Source organism: Epinephelus lanceolatus, chromosome 22 (assembly GCF_041903045.1).
Source record: "Epinephelus lanceolatus isolate andai-2023 chromosome 22, ASM4190304v1, whole genome shotgun sequence".
Taxonomy (NCBI): Eukaryota; Metazoa; Chordata; class Actinopteri; order Perciformes; family Serranidae; genus Epinephelus; species Epinephelus lanceolatus.
In genome coordinates, this window is record NC_135755.1 from 20,430,544 (window position 1) to 20,449,378 (window position 18,835).

General features: G+C 36.3%; 2 protein-coding genes across 4 annotated transcripts in view; one reads left to right on the forward strand and one right to left on the reverse strand.

The window, feature by feature from the left end:
• arhgap36 (Rho GTPase activating protein 36) overlaps nt 1-4,900 on the forward strand; it is a 116,172-nt gene extending 111,272 nt beyond the window's left edge. For all 3 annotated transcript variants that reach the window (XM_033609772.2, XM_033609773.2, XM_033609774.2), the window contains exon 12: nt 712-4,900. In XM_033609772.2, the coding sequence (XP_033465663.1) occupies nt 712-1,037 (326 nt within the window). In that variant the 3' untranslated portion in view covers nt 1,038-4,900. The remainder of the gene's footprint in view (nt 1-711) is intronic.
• Nucleotides 4,901-9,613: 4,713 nt separating this feature from the next.
• Nucleotides 9,614-18,835, reverse strand: part of usp12b (ubiquitin specific peptidase 12b) — a 29,033-nt gene continuing 19,811 nt past the window's right edge. Inside the window, exon 10 of the mRNA XM_033609804.2 lies at nt 9,614-16,014. Within this exon, the coding sequence (XP_033465695.1) occupies nt 15,913-16,014 (102 nt within the window). The 3' untranslated portion in view covers nt 9,614-15,912. The remainder of the gene's footprint in view (nt 16,015-18,835) is intronic.

The following is an 18,835-nucleotide window of genomic DNA, read 5'->3' on the forward strand; positions in this document are numbered from 1 at the left end:
CTTTGTGCCCTTTGAATTATATTTATTATTATCATTATTTCTGAAAATCCTGAGGCTACAAATAATCTTGCTCAGGGTCTAATTTATTTATTTATTATAGACATCAGTCTACATACAGTGACTGATGCATTTATCTGTTGTTTAACTATATTAAAGCATCTCTAAGAAGCATCTCTAAAATTAAATGTATATGTTTGATTAAAAAAAATGGCCCACACACCAAGTATTTGGCCTTAATGTGTTATAACACAAGTGTGCCGGGATGATAAATGTGCCCACAGCACCACCTAGTGGTGACAGATAGAGAGTTGGAGAGACTGTAACAAGAGCATCAAGTTCTGATGGAGTAAATAAATGACAAATATCACACAATTTCCTCCTGCAAAACTGACCATATTTTGCTTGTATCATAGTCCTTTGTTTTTCCCAGTTTGTGTGGAACTTCAATCTTGAAATTTAAAGTTTTAAATGAGTCATCTACTTTTTAAAATAATATATAAAGGGATCAAGAGGCTTGCTCGAGGATCAATTTCTCAGCATCTTTTCCATTTAGAAATGGTCGTACCTTAGATATGTTTCTGGGATGAAAAAATAATGTCGTGAACATCAAGGAAGGGCCATGTGCACCCCCACTCCCCCATCCCCAAACCGAAACCTGAACCTCTTGACAACATTACTGGTTTGAACCCCGTCCTCTTGTCAATCCTCCAGGTGACGCCCCTTCAGGTAAATCCATCAGCCACATGCGTCAGTTCCACTCCCACCACAACCTGCTCAGCCTGGCGCAGCCCTCCTTGTCCTCCAGAGGCCACGGTCAGGAACACGACTCCCAGGACCGCAGCAGGGGCCCGCTGGGCTCTGCACTGAGCTTCACTCTGGCAGGCGTCAGCAGTGGCAGCTGCTCCAGTCTGACCGGATCGACAGAGAACAGTATCTGGGTGAGACAGACGCCGCAGGAGGAGAGCAAACCGTCACCGGCCTCTAATTTCTGGGACTTCTTTACGGGGAAAGGGTCAAGCTCAGAGACGATGGTATGATGAAGGGTGAGAAGAGGAGAAACATGAAGGGAAGGAGTGTGTGTGAGTGTGTGCTTGTGCTGATGCTGTCAGAGGTCAGAAATCCCCCCAAAAAGTCATCGGATTTCCTGTTACATTTGCAACAGGCACATGTGCTGATTTAAAAGGATGTTAAGATTAGTGATGGCCAAATGAAGCCTCATGAACCACTTTCTGTATTTTCTGACCCCACCAGATGGCACTCTTGGTTTAAAGATAAAGGCTAAAGGACTTGAAATGAAGTGTGCTTTCAAACCTTTGTTGAACAGACAGCGCCATCTGGTGGCTTCAGAAAATAAAGACAGTGGTTCATGAGGCCTCATTTGGCCATCACTACTTAAGATCCAATAATATTAAAAATCTAAAAGTGTATTTCTAGTGATACAGAAGTGATAACATAAATCCTCTGCAGCACTTCCATGCTCCTAATATCTCCACTGAATTCTCAATAACCTACCTGACCTTACGACGTTAAGGGAGCATGTTGTTGCAGATTTACCCTGATGGAAGTTGGAATTTCCCACTTTTCTGGCATCTCTGGAACGCAGCACATGTATGAATGTATAGTTGGGACACAGAAGAGGAAGGACATTTTGGAAAAACACATCAAAAACTTTTTTCTTTTTTTAAAAAGACATTGGATTTGTGACAGAAATTGTTGCAAACTTTTAAGCGCGGCTCACTCTGACTGACCTGGACAAAAGTAAATGAAGGAAACAAGACTGACAAACTGTGTTTATGAGATTATATGAAAGTGGATGCAGTAATAATTGTGATGTACATATTGTGTACATGATGTATTCATAATTTTACACACACAACTCTTGTCTTTACTGCGTAGAACTGTGTTACTATGTGTAGCTGCATGGACTCTACTAACACTTCTTTATCCGATACCTATACTGATATCATACCAGACTCCCTTTGTTTTTTGTTGTTTTCCTGTAACCTGCAATAAGCTACATTCACTATCAATGTAATGTACAATTCAGCTATCTAACATTCAGCTAGCATCCAAAACATCTTACGATGACTCTGCAAAACAAAAAATAAACATATTAAAGCCAGAACTTTGCTAAATTTATTTATAGATAGACATCAGTTAAGTTTATTTTAACAGCATTTACGTTGCTGTATTTTAACATGTGGTAATGTCATTTATATTGAAATACAGTCAGTAAAATGGAGTTGAAATAACAGTCATACATAAACTAGATGTCTACAGGGGTTTAAGGTTTATACCAAAGTCATCTGTTTTAAGGAGAAATATTTTGACCTGCAAACCACCACATCACTGCTTATTAAGAAAGTGCATCTATGTTAGTTTAAGCTAACAATTATTTTCATTATCAGTCAATTTATCAATTTATTGTTTCAAAAAATTTGGAAAATGAAAAAAAATTTGCTTTATAAATGACTAATTAACAATCAATTATCAATAGTTTATCAACTGATGGGCATTTAATCTGTTTTTGACACACATGTAAACTTGCTCATCGTCGACAAACAAGACAATCAAGTCAAACACTAAATCGGGTGTGTACAGGCACTGTTTGTCATCTCTCAAAATTTAAAATTTCAGTGTTAACATCAGGACATTCCCCTCAAAGAGCCCACAAAGTGTTAAATACCTTATCTTCGTGGTTCCCAACTGGTGGGTTGCAGTCCAAAAATGGGTCGTGGGTCCATTCTGAATGGACCCCAGGTGACCTTGAACTAATGACTAAGGGGAAATCTGGACCCTGTGGCTGGACCAGTTGGGAAACCCTGCCTTATATATCATATGTAGACAATTTTATAACGCCTGAGTTTAAAGCACAGTACCATGTTTGCTGTATTTTAAGGAGCTCTGCAACAGGACATATTCACTCCAGATATATGGACTTTGGAGAATCCAGACAAAGAATTTGGACACAACAGTTATGATGGAAACACGTTGATACACTTATCAATCACTTAAAAACACAGATGTTCACCAGCTGAACTGCGGGACAAATTTCTGAGCACACAAACAGCTGCACATTCCATTATGCACTGATGTGGTGATTTGCAACCAAGTCAAAATATCAAACCTGGGCCAGAGTTGGTTGATATGTTAATGTTTTATGTCTGGGTCAGACGTTTCGCATCACCTTGTCTCCTAGGGCTTCAGTACAGTGACTTCTTATTTTGAGTTCAAACCTCCAGACTTCTTGGCATTTCAAAGAGGTCAGATGCTGCATTCATATCTTATGAGAGTCAAAGTAACGACCTTTTCCGTCTTTCAGTTGCAACTATGTCAAAATTCAAGTCCAGATTGCAATGGGATATTCAAATTTTTCTGAAAGATCCCAATATATCTGATTTAACCCTTTAAAACCTGAACAACTTGACTTGATTTCTTTTAAAACATGGGAAGAAGGCGATGAGCAATGAAAGGAAAAACGACCCAAAAAAAATTAGAAAAAATATGAAGAAATTAGTAAAAAGAGAAAATAAAAAGAGTGCTTAAAAATTATAATAATTCTATGAGATAATTTTAGAATTTAAAAATAATTATAAATATAGTTTTCCCTAGCTTTTTCCTTTTCCCCTATTTTTAAGAAAATAATTTTCTAAATTCTAAATTTTTTTGCAATTTGTGGGACATTTCTCACCAAGTTGATCATTACCTTTTTTTCCCGTGTTTTCAAAAGAAATGGCACCAATTTGCGCAGGGTTCAAAGGTTTAAATCCTTGCGAAAGGCAACTGAAAACAGCACAAAAAAGTGATGTCGCTCCAGGTTTCAAAAGGTTGATGAATCTAGTTCTATACTGTCAGTGCACAGTGTGTTAAACCCTAACATGGTAAACTTTACAATCAAATTTTTAGCATTTCTACTATGAATTCAATATAATGTGACTGCGACGTAAACCTGTTCAGTATTCCACAATGTAAATGCAATAATAAAAAATTAAATTAAAAAAAAATAATGTAATTTTCTCGAGTAGAACTTGTTTATGCCTCAAAGAAATAAAGGTCTTTCATTGTTTAAAGTGCTCTGAAACATTTAAAATTGAACATCCACAATTACAAACTGCAAACTGTGCAATTCCACCTGCTTTGGAAGATAGCATTGTATGGTTGAAACTAAATTTGACCTTTTGTTACCAAGGTCAAGAATGAATAATTTCTTGTCAAGCCAGTCATCTTGGGGACCTTTGATCTAGGCTGTTCCAACAACTTTCCAATACCCATATTTCAGTGTAAAGCAGTACTTGAAATACTGTTGAAACAATAGCTATATATCTAAAAACCTTTAACTTGTCAACCAAATTTTGCCCTGGACGTCTAGACATCTCTCCACCTGAATCTGAACACCTTTAACGAAATGTGGAGGCATGAATATCTGTTTGTCATATTGTCATAGAATGTAGTTGCCCTTCTGTAACCACAGGAGGGCGACATTCTCCACATAAGTGCAACCTTTAACTCTCTCATTGCGTTTCCTATCATCCACAGACTCATATAATGTTGGTCAGATATATAGATTAAATGTATTAGGTTTGGGGAGTAGTTCCACACAACTAGAAACTAAAGATGTTTTTGTTTTTTGGCCTCATTGTTGTAGAAATCCATGTTTCCATTGTACAGAGCTGTTCCTACATCCTCCTACATTGTATTTCTTAACCACAAATGCAGAAGTCGTACTGAGTCCGTCCTTCACCTCTGCAGGTGGATTTATCATCTTCTCTTTTGGATTCCTTTAGGAGAAAACAAGATGTATTGTCTTTTTGTCTGTTTTTCCTATATTGCTGTAAAATCCATCAAGACCTAAACCAGAGAATGTACCACATACCTGCAGAAAATTAAATGTCAAACTGCCTCTCCGTGTCATTGATTATTGTGTAATGTGCCAGGAGAGAAAATGGATAAATGTTCTGAGATAGTGCGCTGAACAGAATAATCAGTTTTTAGGAGTTTTGGGTGAGACTTTTGGCAGCACAGAAAGCATTTAAAAAGCAATAATGTGAGTCAGGAGATAAGAAAGCCCTCGGAGTGAAGATGATCTCACACTGAATTTGCAAACGGAGAGCTTTCTCATCCTGCTGCGAATTTGGATTTCTTCCATTTAGATGCTGCAGTTGTTTTTCAAAACTTACGGCAGTTATTGAAGTTGACATGCCAAACTGCAAGAGACCAGAAGCCTCTCCATGCTTGGCATATGGTAAAAATGCAAAGTCATACGTCTGTATAATAGTCTGTGATATGGACCCTCGTTTTCAGTCTCTTTAAATGTATTTAGCATCATTTACCTTAGAGCAGGAAACCTGAGTATTTCAAGACCGGAGACAACATCCCCTCAGAATTCTCCACTGGTAAGTTCACACTGTGTCTACGTTAACTCAAAGCAGTAGCTCAACACTATTTTGCTTGTGACCCCTTAAAATGAAGTAAAGTTTATACATTGTTTTAACTTAAGAGATTTTAAAGGAACTAATTTGTAGCTTTTCTAGTATTTAACTAGAAGACAACAAGTATAGAGAAAAGTGAGAAAAAAATATATAAAAATTGTGTGATTTCGATTATTATTTTTGACAGCAGTTTACAAAGCAAAACATAAAACATGATAAGCAAAGAAATTTCTCCTGCTGTTCAATTTTTTTCACAATTTTAAGAACTTTGTAGAACATTTTGGCAGAGATTAAGTGTACATATAAGAGCCACATGTCAGGGAGACTTTAGAAGGGATGAAGGAGACAGAAGAAAAAAAAAGATAGAATAGCAGTCAATGAGGTTTGCTTGACTAAACATCAGGAAGGCATTTTTGATTTACACATAGCATACTATGACATTTTCATATGTTTTAGGAAATGTTAAACTGACTCACATCATGATGTGACACATGATTTTTCATAATTTTTGACGACATACTATACTATGACTTTGTTTTCATGGTGTTGAGGACATGCTATACTAACATGTTTTTTCAAGGATTTGGACGACATACAGGGCTAGGACTACTTTTTCACATTTTTGGCAACATACTTAACTTTGATGTTTTTTCATGATTTTGGTAGTACTACTATACTATACCAGGGGTAGGCAACCTGAGGTTTCGGAGCCACATGTGGCTCTTTAGCACCTCTCCAGTGGCTCCTTGACAAAAGAAAATACATGGAAATGAGTAATGTTTATGTTTTTTAACATTTTATTTTTTATATATCAGTGTTGTAGGCCTAAAGAAAGTCCTGCATTCTCCAATTGTAAAACTGTGAAGCCTCCAAACCAAATGAAAATAACTAAAATGTGTGTAACACATCTACTGCCTGGCACCTTTGCCTTGAAATTGTGCCAAACCTCCACAGCAGAGGCTCGTCTTGAGTCCTAGCCGGTTAGCTATGGATGCCAGATCAAAAAAGTAAAAGTCTCAGAATATAATAGAGAATTTAGTAGTGTGCGGACAGATTTGTTTGCTTCCACCGCCAGCTCTGCAAAGATAAAGTACCAAATAATCATAAACAGTGCCCTGTAGAGTCGTTACCTTGTGGTAAGACATGAATGAATGATCATTTAGACTAGTAGTATAGGCTAATTTGGACTTAATGGGCCTTTTTACCTTCATTAAAAGTCTCAAATATATTTTGTGGCTCCACACAGATTTTTGAAAATTATTTTTGGTCAGAAATGACTCTTATGATAGTAAAGGTTGCCGACCCCTGTACTATACTATGACTTGTTCTCATGGTTTTTGACAAGATACTATACTATGACTTTTTTTCATGATTTATTTCGACAAACTATACCATGATCATTTTCAGTGATTACTGAAGACATATTATACTGTGACTATTTTTCAGCGTTGTGGACGACATGCTATACTATGACCTTTTAATGCAATTTTGAGCAACATACTATACTATGATGTTTTTATGCCATTTTGAGCAACATGCTATACTATGACTTTTTTATGCAATTTTGAACAACATGCTATACTTTGACTTTTTTATGCAATTTTAAACGACATGCTATACTATGACTTTTTTATGCAATTTTAAACGACATACTATACTATGACTTTTTTATGCAATTTTAAACAACATACTATACTATGACTTTTTTATGCAATTTTAAACGACATGCTATACTATGACCTTTTCATGCATTTTTAAATGACATGCTATACTATGACGGTTTTATGCAATCTTAAATGACATGCTATACTATGACTTTTTTATGCAATTTTGAACGACATGCTATACTATGACTTTTTTATGCAATTTGAAACGACGTGCTATACTATGACGTTTTTATGCAATTTTAAAAGACATGCTATACTATGACTTTTTTATGCAATTTTAAACGACATGCTATACTATGACTTTTTCGTGCAATTTTGAACAACATGCTATACTATGACTTTTTTATGCAATTTTAAATAACATACTATACTATGACTTTTTTATGCAATTTGAAACGACGTGCTATACTATGACGTTTTTATGCAATTTTAAACGACATGCTATACTATGACCTTTTCATGCATTTTTAAATGACATGCTATACTATGACGGTTTTATGCAATTTTAAACGACATGCTATACTATGACCTTTTCATGCATTTTTAAATGACATGCTATACTATGACGGTTTTATGCAATCTTAAATGACATGCTATACTATGACTTTTTTATGCAATTTTGAACGACATGCTATACTATGACTTTTTTATGCAATTTGAAACGACGTGCTATACTATGACGTTTTTATGCAATTTTAAAAGACATGCTATACTATGACTTTTTTATGCAATTTTAAACGACATGCTATACTATGACTTTTTCGTGCAATTTTGAACAACATGCTATACTATGACTTTTTTATGCAATTTTAAATAACATACTATACTATGACTTTTTTATGCAATTTGAAACGACGTGCTATACTATGACGTTTTTATGCAATTTTAAACGACATGCTATACTATGACCTTTTCATGCATTTTTAAATGACATGCTATACTATGACGGTTTTATGCAATTTTAAACGACATGCTATACTATGACCTTTTCATGCATTTTTAAATGACATGCTATACTATGACGGTTTTATGCAATCTTAAATGACATGCTATACTATGACTTTTTTATGCAATTTTGAACGACATGCTATACTATGACTTTTTCGTGCAATTTTGAACAACATGCTATACTATGACGTTTTTATGTAATTTTAAATAACATACTATACTATGACTTTTTTATGCAATTTGAAACGACGTGCTATACTATGATGTTTTTATGCAATTTTAAACGACATGCTATACTATGACTTTTTTTATGCAATTCCAAACAAGATGCTATACTTTGACGTTTTTATGCATTTTTAAACGACATGCTATACTTTGACTTTTTTATGCAGTTTTGAACAACATGCCATACTATGACCTTTTTATGCATTTTTAAACGACATATTATACTATGACCTTTTTATGCATTTTTAAACGACATATTATACTATGACCTTTTTATGCCATTTTGATCAACATGTTATAGTATGACTATTTTTATGCAATTCTGAACGACATGCTATACTATGACGTTTTTATGCAATTTTGAGCGACATGCTATACTATGACTTATTTTCCTTTCTGACGAAATACTATATGTTTTTTCATTGTTTTTGAAGACAAAAGACTCTATGACTATTTTTCGGTTTTAGAAAACATACTACTGTATACTTTGCCTTTTTTATGATTCATGATGACATACTATGCTATGACATTTTTTCATGATTTTTGACGACATATTATGATTATTTTCATCGTTTTTGACAACATACTATATTATCACTTTCTTTCATGATTTTGGACGACATAGTATACTATAATGTTTTTTCATCCAAAAATCCTTTCATCCTTTTCTGGCACTTTTATGCCATATTATACTATGACTTTTTATGTCACTTGTACGACATACTATACTATTCCTTTTCTTTTGCACTTTTAAGTCATACTATCCTAATACTGTTTTATTGTACTTTTATGATATACCATACTATGACTTTGTTATGGCACTTTTATGATATACTATGCTATTACTTTATTCTGACACTTTTACGACATACTATACAATGTCTTTTTATGGCACTTTCAGGACATACACTAATTTTTTATGGCACTTGTTTCCACATACCAAACTAAGCCTTTTCTTCCCTTACTCTTGACGACATACCATAGTAAGTCTTTTTATGGCACTTTTACGACATACTATACTATGACATTTCATATCAATTTTTACAGCATACTATAGTATGACTTTTTTCTTTTGGTCTTTTTTGCAACATGCTACACTATGATTTATATGGCTGTTTTTACAAACAATTATTATTATTATTATTATTATTATTCTTTTACATTATAAGAAATAATATTATGAAACCTGTCCTTTTCTATTACAAACTATACTGTGACACTTTAAATACTGTGATCATAGTTAATATGAAAATTTGTCCTTTCAACTAAACTGAAATCCTTCCTCATCAATATGTCAACCATAAACTGAATACTTAGATAAAACAAAGAAGACAGTCCAGATCATTCCATCTTAAAAACCAGTTTGTTTTATTTCAAACAGTTTGGACACCATCAGAACCAGCCGTCATTCCCAAACTTCACTGCATCTACATGTATTCAGAATGAACTTCAGACAGCAGTATGTGCAGCAGCAGCCTCGGCAAACACTCACAACTCAAGAGAATGATTCAATTGTTTGTCCTTCAGATCTGTCTGTAGCTGGAACTGAGAAGCCCCAGACTGTGCAGTTTCATGGCCAATTAAATGTCTGCTGCAAAAACCAGCTAAAACATTTCTGTGTCTCAGACTGGTGCTAAAATAAGAACAGACCGTTCAGAAAAAGACTCTATCACCTTGATTGTTTTTTACCCCCAGTCTTCTGAACTTCAGTCTCAGTCAAGGAGCAGAATACGAACTTCATAATGGAGTATTTTACATAAACTGATGCATAAACACAACTTACTTTTCTAAAAGTTTGAATCCAATGTGCAAAACAATCAAGGAGTCTGAATCTTTTCTGAGCTGTTTGGATCCCAACGCTTTGATAACCATTTGGTTTCTGTCTGTGAGGCTGCTGCCACCTGGCACATGATTTAGTTGCAACATACAATATCAGAGTGTTAATGACACATTCAGTCACTTTTCCCCCATCACAGACTGGGCTCTAAACATTTACATTCTTGGAGAGTCTGAAAAGGGGGAGTGATGTGGACAACCGAAGCCCTAAAGGGACATTTCAGAGGACAGAACAAGTCAAACTGTTAAGGAAAAATCCACTTGCAAATGTCAGTTTTTATTTAATTAGGTGGGACAAAATGTTTCTGCTTTCCCATGATAGCTTTCTTAAAACCTCAGACAAGAATCCATCATTGATTTGTTTGTGTTATTTGACTGTTGAATAGTGGTGTAAAGTCTGATCAGAAACAATGCACTCAAGACTCTGATTGGGTAAATAATCACAACGCTAATTCTCAGTTTAACGTAGCACGAGTGGAGCCGTGTATCAAAGTTAAGTCATTTTTGAGTCTACTACTCAGAGAAATAAAACTTTACACTTAATGCTCGGTCAAATTAATTGCTAATTTTGTACTTTTTGAAGAGTCAATGTCATAATTTTACTTGTAGTACTCCAATTTTGATTTGATTTTTGTTTGTTTTTTTTGAGAATTTAAAAAAAATAAATAAATAAAATAAAAAAAATCTGATACTGACATATTTGCTGATATGTGTTCAGTGGAACATTTTACAATTAAAGGATAAACTCATCTCACCCTACAACTTCAACTTTATTTTGTCCCTAGAGGGCAATTAGTAGCCCTGCAGTCTTTTCGTGTGTGTCATCTACATTTGACAAGTTACTCACAGGAAAAAGTAAAAATCAAATTATAACAGGCTGAGAGAGAAAAAGAACAACTAACCAACAGTTGATTTTTCTTTTCAAGTGTTTTGTACTCTAAAGTGGATTTTTCCTTTAACACAGTAATACACAGAACAGTTTTTGGTCAGTTACTTTCTGCACAGCAGTTTCTTGTACGGGAACTTCTTCAAAATAAGTGTATGTGAGTAAAATCAGTCAGTTTTCTGTGCACTATAATGTGATCAGTCAGATTACATATGAGCTCACTTTGGGGCTGTTTGGTTTAGGCTGCCTGGGACGCCAGATGGGTGGGGCTTGTTACTTTCTGAGTACCAGGCGTGTTGGTTCGTTACCAGAATAAAAGTATTTTGAGACATAACATCCATTAACATTTTTGATCTAGGTCTGCTGATTATTTCAAGCAAGCAATTATTTATATTCCAATAATAATATCTGTATTTATGTACACATCAACATCTCTCATCACACACTCCCAAAATTAAACCAAAATAATCTTCAAAATATCCAGAGCTGCCTACACAAGAATGGTAGACTAGTAAAATTAGTGAAATATATCAAAAACAAGTGAAACATCTAGGAAAAAGAAGATAAACATAAACATTCAGAATAATAATAATATTTATAGTATTTAAATTAAAAAAAGAGCCTTGTTTCAACATGGTTTCCAACGCTTTGTCTAGTCAAAAAACTTCAACCGACACATGTACAGTTTTGGTTCCGATAATTTCCATGAAACTGCATTTCATTAAAAAACAGAATCATAACCAGCTCCAAACTGAATCTGTGGACTTTCACCCCCCAGATAACATGCTTTTGTGCTTGTTTTCATTCATTTACACGAGTAAATGGAAAAATTTTCTCAAAATGCTTAAAATATAAACACACCATATATGAAAGTAACTCTTAAAGGAGTCCACAGTTTTTGTTGGTGCCTGGATATAACCCGTAAACTACGATTTCTGACTTTCAGAAATTGCAGAACTGAACCCCAAAAATACAGCACAGCCCGAAAACATCATCCTTCATGTAGGTTAATTGAGCTCAAGAGCAGCACAGACAGGAAATGGAAATAGTGTTGACTTTAAAAACCTGTTGATGAAGTGAAACGTTTGGGACACGTCATCTGAAGTCGCTCTATTTCCGCCTTTCATTTACGGCGTTTTGAAAACTGAGTAAGTTAGATTAAGTAAGTCTAAGTAAGAGAGGTGGGGTACACCTTGGACAGGTCACCAGACTATCACAGGGCTGACACATAGAGACACTCACATTCACACCTATGGACAATTTAGAGTCACCAATTAACCTGCATGTCTTTGGACTGTGGGAGGAAGCTGGAGTACCCGGAGAAAACCCACGCTGACACAGGGAGAACATGCAAACAGAAGGACTCAGGAAAGAGAGCGACTTCAGTTTATCGAGACATACCTGACTCCACATGGTGTTTTTACAGGTCAAGCAGCAGCCCTATTTTTATTTTACTGTACAACTGTATAACATTCAGATAATAACTGACCCACTGCCCAGGGCCACTCAACTACTGTAGAATATAAACACCTTTAAAGACTACACAGAGCATGTTTCCATTCACTTTCCATCTGCTGCAGCTCTGTTACAGACTGACGGGGTGAGCTTGCTTGTTAATCTGAGAGGGCCCAGTTGGGTGAAGCCTCACGAGCTTGGCGGCATTAAAAAACAAGATGAAACAAACAAGAAAAAAAAAAAACATTTGGTTTGTTTGTGCGTTAAAACAACAGAGGTGAAAAACGGAGGCTGTTGCCTATCAGAGGGCTCAAGTTTGGGAGGACGAGTACAGACTTTAAAATGTTTCTCCTTTCCTCAGCACAGTTAAAACCCATTCATTACACTGTTTTTTTTCCTCGGCACCAATACCACTCTTTGCAGTCAATGTCAATGATAAGTTGATGAACAGAAAAATAATTCCGCAACTAGTTCTGACAGTCAGATAATTGTTACCTCACTAAAAAATTCTTTGAAAGTTTATTGGTTACAGCTTCTCAAATGTGAAGATCTGGTGTTTTCTCTGTTTTCTGTCACTGTAAATTGAATATTTTTTTGTTTGTAGGAGAAAATAAGCTATTTAAAATAGCTAATCAATCAATCACAGAAAAAAAAAAAAACTGATTCAATCAACGCCAATTAATCGCGTTCCGTCGTGCCCTTTGACCCGGTGCATCATTGAAGGCCACAGTGGCTTTGTCACATGATGGAGGCAGATGAGACGATGCTGCTTGGCCACGTGAATGGAACATTTACATTTAAAAAAAGGCCCAGATGGAACTGTTGATAGGAGCACCATTCTTTGCAGTAAGGAATTTTTGTACCCTCGGTGTACTTAAAGCCTGAAATATCACCTCAATGCAAAGCACTTAGCAGCGAACCCAGAGGTCCGAGCTAGCACAGCCTCTGATGCTAGCGTTAGCAGCTAGCCTCGTCAAGCCTGACTCGACCGGGCGTTCAGACGCTAACTGAGTAAGTCTACCTGTGATCGACTGACTCATAAAAATTCATTAGAATTTATTTAGACAAATTAATCACAGAGCATGTAGTTAATTTGACAGTCCTAATTTATAAAACATCCCCTTTGGTCTGAGAAGATAAAATTCGCATTTTTTTAGTTTTCTGAAATTTTATTGACTAATTATGTTGAACAAACAGCAATAATGAAAACAATTGTCAGTTGTAGCCCTATTAGATTACATTTAATCTCTTCAGGAGCATATTTGTAGATCTGTGATTAATAATAATGCCAACTGTTATTACCATTAAATTACTTCACAATCTACTGAAATATCTTGTAAGAAACCTCAAGGAGCAGATAAAACTTTTGCATCCCATTTTTTCTAGTTTTTAGAAGTTGATAAAATGCATTTATGATATGGCTGCTACTAATAATTATTTTCATTATTCCTCATTGATTTTTTTATTAAAGGATTTAAAATTTTCAAAGAAAATTCCAATAGCAAAAGAAGACTTTCAGTTTTTTGTGTGGCGGACAATTGAAAAAGCCCCAAAGGGTTTGATTTACAGTGATGAAAGAAAGAGAAAACCAGCCTCACATTAGAAAAGCTGCCTTTCCTGCGCATTTTCATCTGTTACATTATTTTTTAAGAGAATTAGTCATCATGACATCAAAAGTTATTACCATCCTGGTCTCTTTCCTGTTGTGCTGAATTAGATTTTAAAAGATACGGAGGAGAGGAATCCATTTTAAACCACTGAGACAAACAGACAGAGACAGTCTCACTGCACTAAATACACCACGTCTTCAACCGGCAGCGGACGCACTCCTCATCAGCAGACCGTTGGCATCTCTCAGCATTACTGAGGGCTTCCAATTTAAGATTCTGGAGTGAAAAACATGTTATGTAAAAAGGTCGGACTGCCTGCCAGAGCTGCAGCTGCAGGAGAAACACTTGAGCCAGAGTCGAAATTTGCCAGCGCGTGCTTAGTGGCTGATATAATGAGGTGCAGTGAACCAGCTGCAGCACGGCAGATGTACGGAGGTGTTGAGAGTTAGCTGTCCAGACATAAAGCTTTGACAAGACGCACAACATGCTAAAGTTCCACCTGTACGTAGTGTGACAGCTTGGACGTCAGTACTGACTTCAAGGAAATAAAAAGTCTCTGTATGTGTCCCTTATAAATGGTACAAATGTGCATATTCTGGCATTTTAAAAAAAAGTCAAAACACAAAACTTTGAAAGCAAACTGCAAAAGGAGGCTGTGCTTATCAAAACCATGGAAAGCATGCTTTAAAAAAAAACGTTAGCTTATGTTGTTTAATGGTGAAACACCTGACCGCCCTTCGCTCAAAACTTGTTCCAACTGTGGCACCAAACATGACCCGTAATGGCACGACACACCAGGAATTTAAAAACTAAAACTTTTGCCAGCCACTTTCACTCATTGCTTTCTGCAACACATCTGGAAGGCTCATTATTTTTATTTTATTTATTTATTATTTTTTGTTTATTAGTATTTATTTAGATGTTTTAAAAGGATTGGAACAAAAAGATTTTGGCTGCAATTTACAGAAAACCTTCTTTCAGTGTAATTAATACAACGGAAGTGCTTAAATCAGATTTATTTTAAATTAATTTAGGATAACTTCTTAGTTAAAAACAAAAATAATGAGTCCCTCTATCAGATGGCTGGTTTTCATTTCATGCTCTGCCTTTAACACTATCTGTTATTAGCACCACTTCATGATACAAACACTGCAAACTAGCAATTGCATCACCGCGCCGCGCTCCGTGCACACGTTCAAGCTCTTCAGTCACCAAAGGTAGTGTCAATGGTTTTGTTATGACAGGTGGGACTTTTTAAAATGGCTGTAAGACATTAGTTTCTCTGTCTCCAGAATTTTCTGGGGGGTGAACACATGATACTTGTGTGTTAGCGTAAAGCTAATTTAGCACGGTATAATATACACAAACACAAAAAAAAAAAGCGCTAAAGAAGACTGTGATGACACTGATGGTTACCGTGACGAGGAGGATTACAATCCTGTGTCTCATCAGAAACAGTTGATTGATTACTCTGCATCGCCTCAACAGCCCCAAACTGCTTTTACCTCCAGAAATGGACCACTGTGCGCCTGGCGATGTCAGCCTCTTGGATTGGTGTTACTCAGTCTTCCCAGCTGATGCCCCAGTGCAAAGCGAGTGTTACAGATTCAGCCATCTTGTTTTTTTGTTAAGGTGCTTTTTAGCAGTGTGGGCTCAGAGGATTTGAACGGTAGTAATCCAGGAGGCTGGCACGCGACCTGCACAAGTCTCTACCGATCCGAGTGGCGCTCCAGTGCAAAGCTCCGCCTGCAGGAAATAAAGCCTGGATACTTATGTGAGCGTACTGGGCGGAGCCGGTGGCAGCCATAAGCGCCTCCCCCTCTGCTGAGTGACAGTCTGTTGGGGATTTGGCTGGTTCAGTCTCTGGACTGGTAGAACAGGATGTATCCTGACTCAGAGTTCTTGGAAATGTCCGATGTCAGACCGTAGAACTCCTCGATCGCCTGCGCGTCGATTTTCTACGAGAGAAGAAGAAACATTGTTAGACTTTGGACACAGACAGCGTAGGGATCTCTGACACAACTTCACCTACTTACAAGGTGCATGAAGAAAGTAAAAAGTCTAGAGAGGTCAAAACTCACAGTTTACAGAACAAACCATTTTGACTTGTGGCCTTCAGCCCAGTGAGTTAATTCATTTGACCTTCTTTGTTCTTAAAAGTAACGACTTCTTTTTTCACATAACATGAGCGTTTTCCTGACAATTCGATGGCAGCTGTGTTGCTGCTCTGTCATGTAGCTCAGCATTAGATTAATGAGCAGGCAGAAGAAGAATACAATGAGTGTTTGGTAAATGGGCTCTGTGATCTCACTGTTGTGTGACACGATGGCTAGTAGCAGCCAGCGTCCCGTCTTTCCAGGGGACAATAGAAAGCATGTTTGGGATGAACAGAGATCTTCCCTGGGATCCATTCGTGACAAAAGAACGCAGTGAGCTCACAACCGTCGCGTTCGAGCAGGCAACCTATTGTTCCCTGATAACGCTACATTGTGAATCTGTGTTAGCGTTAGCTGTTATTAGCTGATGGCCTCAACTCACAGCTCATAGAGGTTGCGCTGAGTTACATAATGATGCATTCAAGTACTGTTCAGTAAAAATGAGTCTTTGGGGAAAGTAAATTATCACGTTCTCATGCTGTGTTCAATGTAATCTTGTAAAATGTAGTTTCTGGTGGGAAGCATGAATAAATACAGTTGTTTCAAGGAGAAATTTGTTGATGTTTTCACAACAATATTAAATATGTGTTAGAAAGGAATTTATGATATATCAAATAGAGTAAAATTGCTTTTGAAACCGTTATTTTAAAAAAAAAAAAGATGATGCCAAATTGTTATTTCAAACATCAGTATCAACCCAGAATTTCAAAACCGGTGCATCCTTGTTCTGAATTATTCCTAACTTCACATGAAAAATAAAGTTACTGCCAAAAGTAATGAGGGTTTGAATGTAAAATATGTAAATTTGTGACCCATATCCATCATGCAATGAAAGTGAATTAAAAAAAGCACGGGAACAGCTGACAATAACTCAACATTTATCATGTATTAGGGAGCCAAAAAGTTTTACCACAAGTTGATATCCTTTTTATATCTTTTTGTCAAGTGACCAGTTTGAGAGAACAGTCATGGACATATCATCAAGATGATTCTAAAGCTTTACTAAAACAATACAAAGAGATACTAGTAGCCATGCTTCACTTTGCTTAACCCATCAGAGAAGCATGATATTCTTGACACATATTTGCAAACAAAAAACACATTTCAGACCTCACCACCTTGGTAAACCTTTTATAAAAATGACCTTAAGTCTTTGTCTGTGTGAGCACAACATAAAATCCTTCCCTTTAGTTAACAGCTGTGCTTTTGAACTTTGTTGTGTAACTGTTTCATGGAGGCTTTTGTTTTTATTTGCTACCGAATCTCCATTTAGAATCGAATATGTTGACAATGAGTATCTTGAGATTTGACCCTGACAACTGTTTCATATTTGGTGTAGCAACTTTGTCCAAAGAGACACAGAGTGGTGTTGAAAACAAATTGCACAAAACATACTTTTGGATGGGTGTTGAAAGAGAACTGGCTACAGGTTTTTAAAAGTCAGACAGCTTCAATTCCAGGTGGAAAGACCAAAAAAAAAGACAGATAAGCAAAAAGACAGATTTAAGAAAGAGACTGAAGGCTGGAATACAAAGCAGTGAGACAGAGTAAATCTCCACAAACCATAAAAAATGATTTGTTTGTGTTTCTGCTCTGCCAAGTCAGCGGAATCTTCCAGAACTTGGTCAGTTTCTGGACCAGATGTTCATCTGGGCCTCTGTCCCATCATAGTGGAAAAATACACTGGTGATGAGGATCAGTTTTAAACATCAGTCCTTGATGACTCTGACTGAGCAGTTTCCTCTGAATTCAAACAGCAGGGTGACTTCTCCCACTGACGGGGAGATTCAAAGTAAAATAAACCATTTTAATTGGGCCAAGCTAGAACTGTTGCCAAACCGGAGCCATACTCAGACCAAAAAGAGGCAACAAAATTGAAGATTGTAAAGTCTGGGCGCGTATAGAAATGCTTGAAAAAGGAGCATTGCATGTTTTAACCCTTTCACCACAACCACACTGTTGCGTTTTAGACATTTAAATGTATTTTTCTGTTGTTCCAAAACGCCATTGATGTCCATTAATTACTATCTTAGCACTAGCAGGCAAACATGCTTGAATTGTGGGATCACAGTCTACACATAGTCTGTAGTAATTTCTGTCAAAGTTATATCATTGTGATATAAAGCTATTAGTGCTGGGTAATATACTGATACATCAATACTGTGATGTGAGGCTAGATATCATCTTCGATTTTGAATACTGTGACATTGTAAGTGGTTTTAACATTCATTATTGTAAGTGATGTAACTTTCTGAACTTACCAGACTGTTCCAGCTGTTTTCCTTTACACACTTAGTCATTATATCCACATTACTGATGATTACTTATCAGAAATCTCATTGTGTAAATATTGTGAAAGCACCATTAGTCAGCCCTATAATGTCATCACAGTAACAACAGAGGTATTTGATTAAATTATTTTCTCCATATTGGCCAGCTCTAAATGCAGTGCAGAGAGTGTAGATAAGAAATGATGAGCACTTCACTTGCATTACTCAGCAATGATAACATTAATGCAGACTTACTGTAATAGACCAGTCAAGTTTCAAGAGTCTGCTAACTGATTCTTATCACATACAGGAATAATGGAAACTGATGGCTGAGTGGAACAGAAGGAAAATAC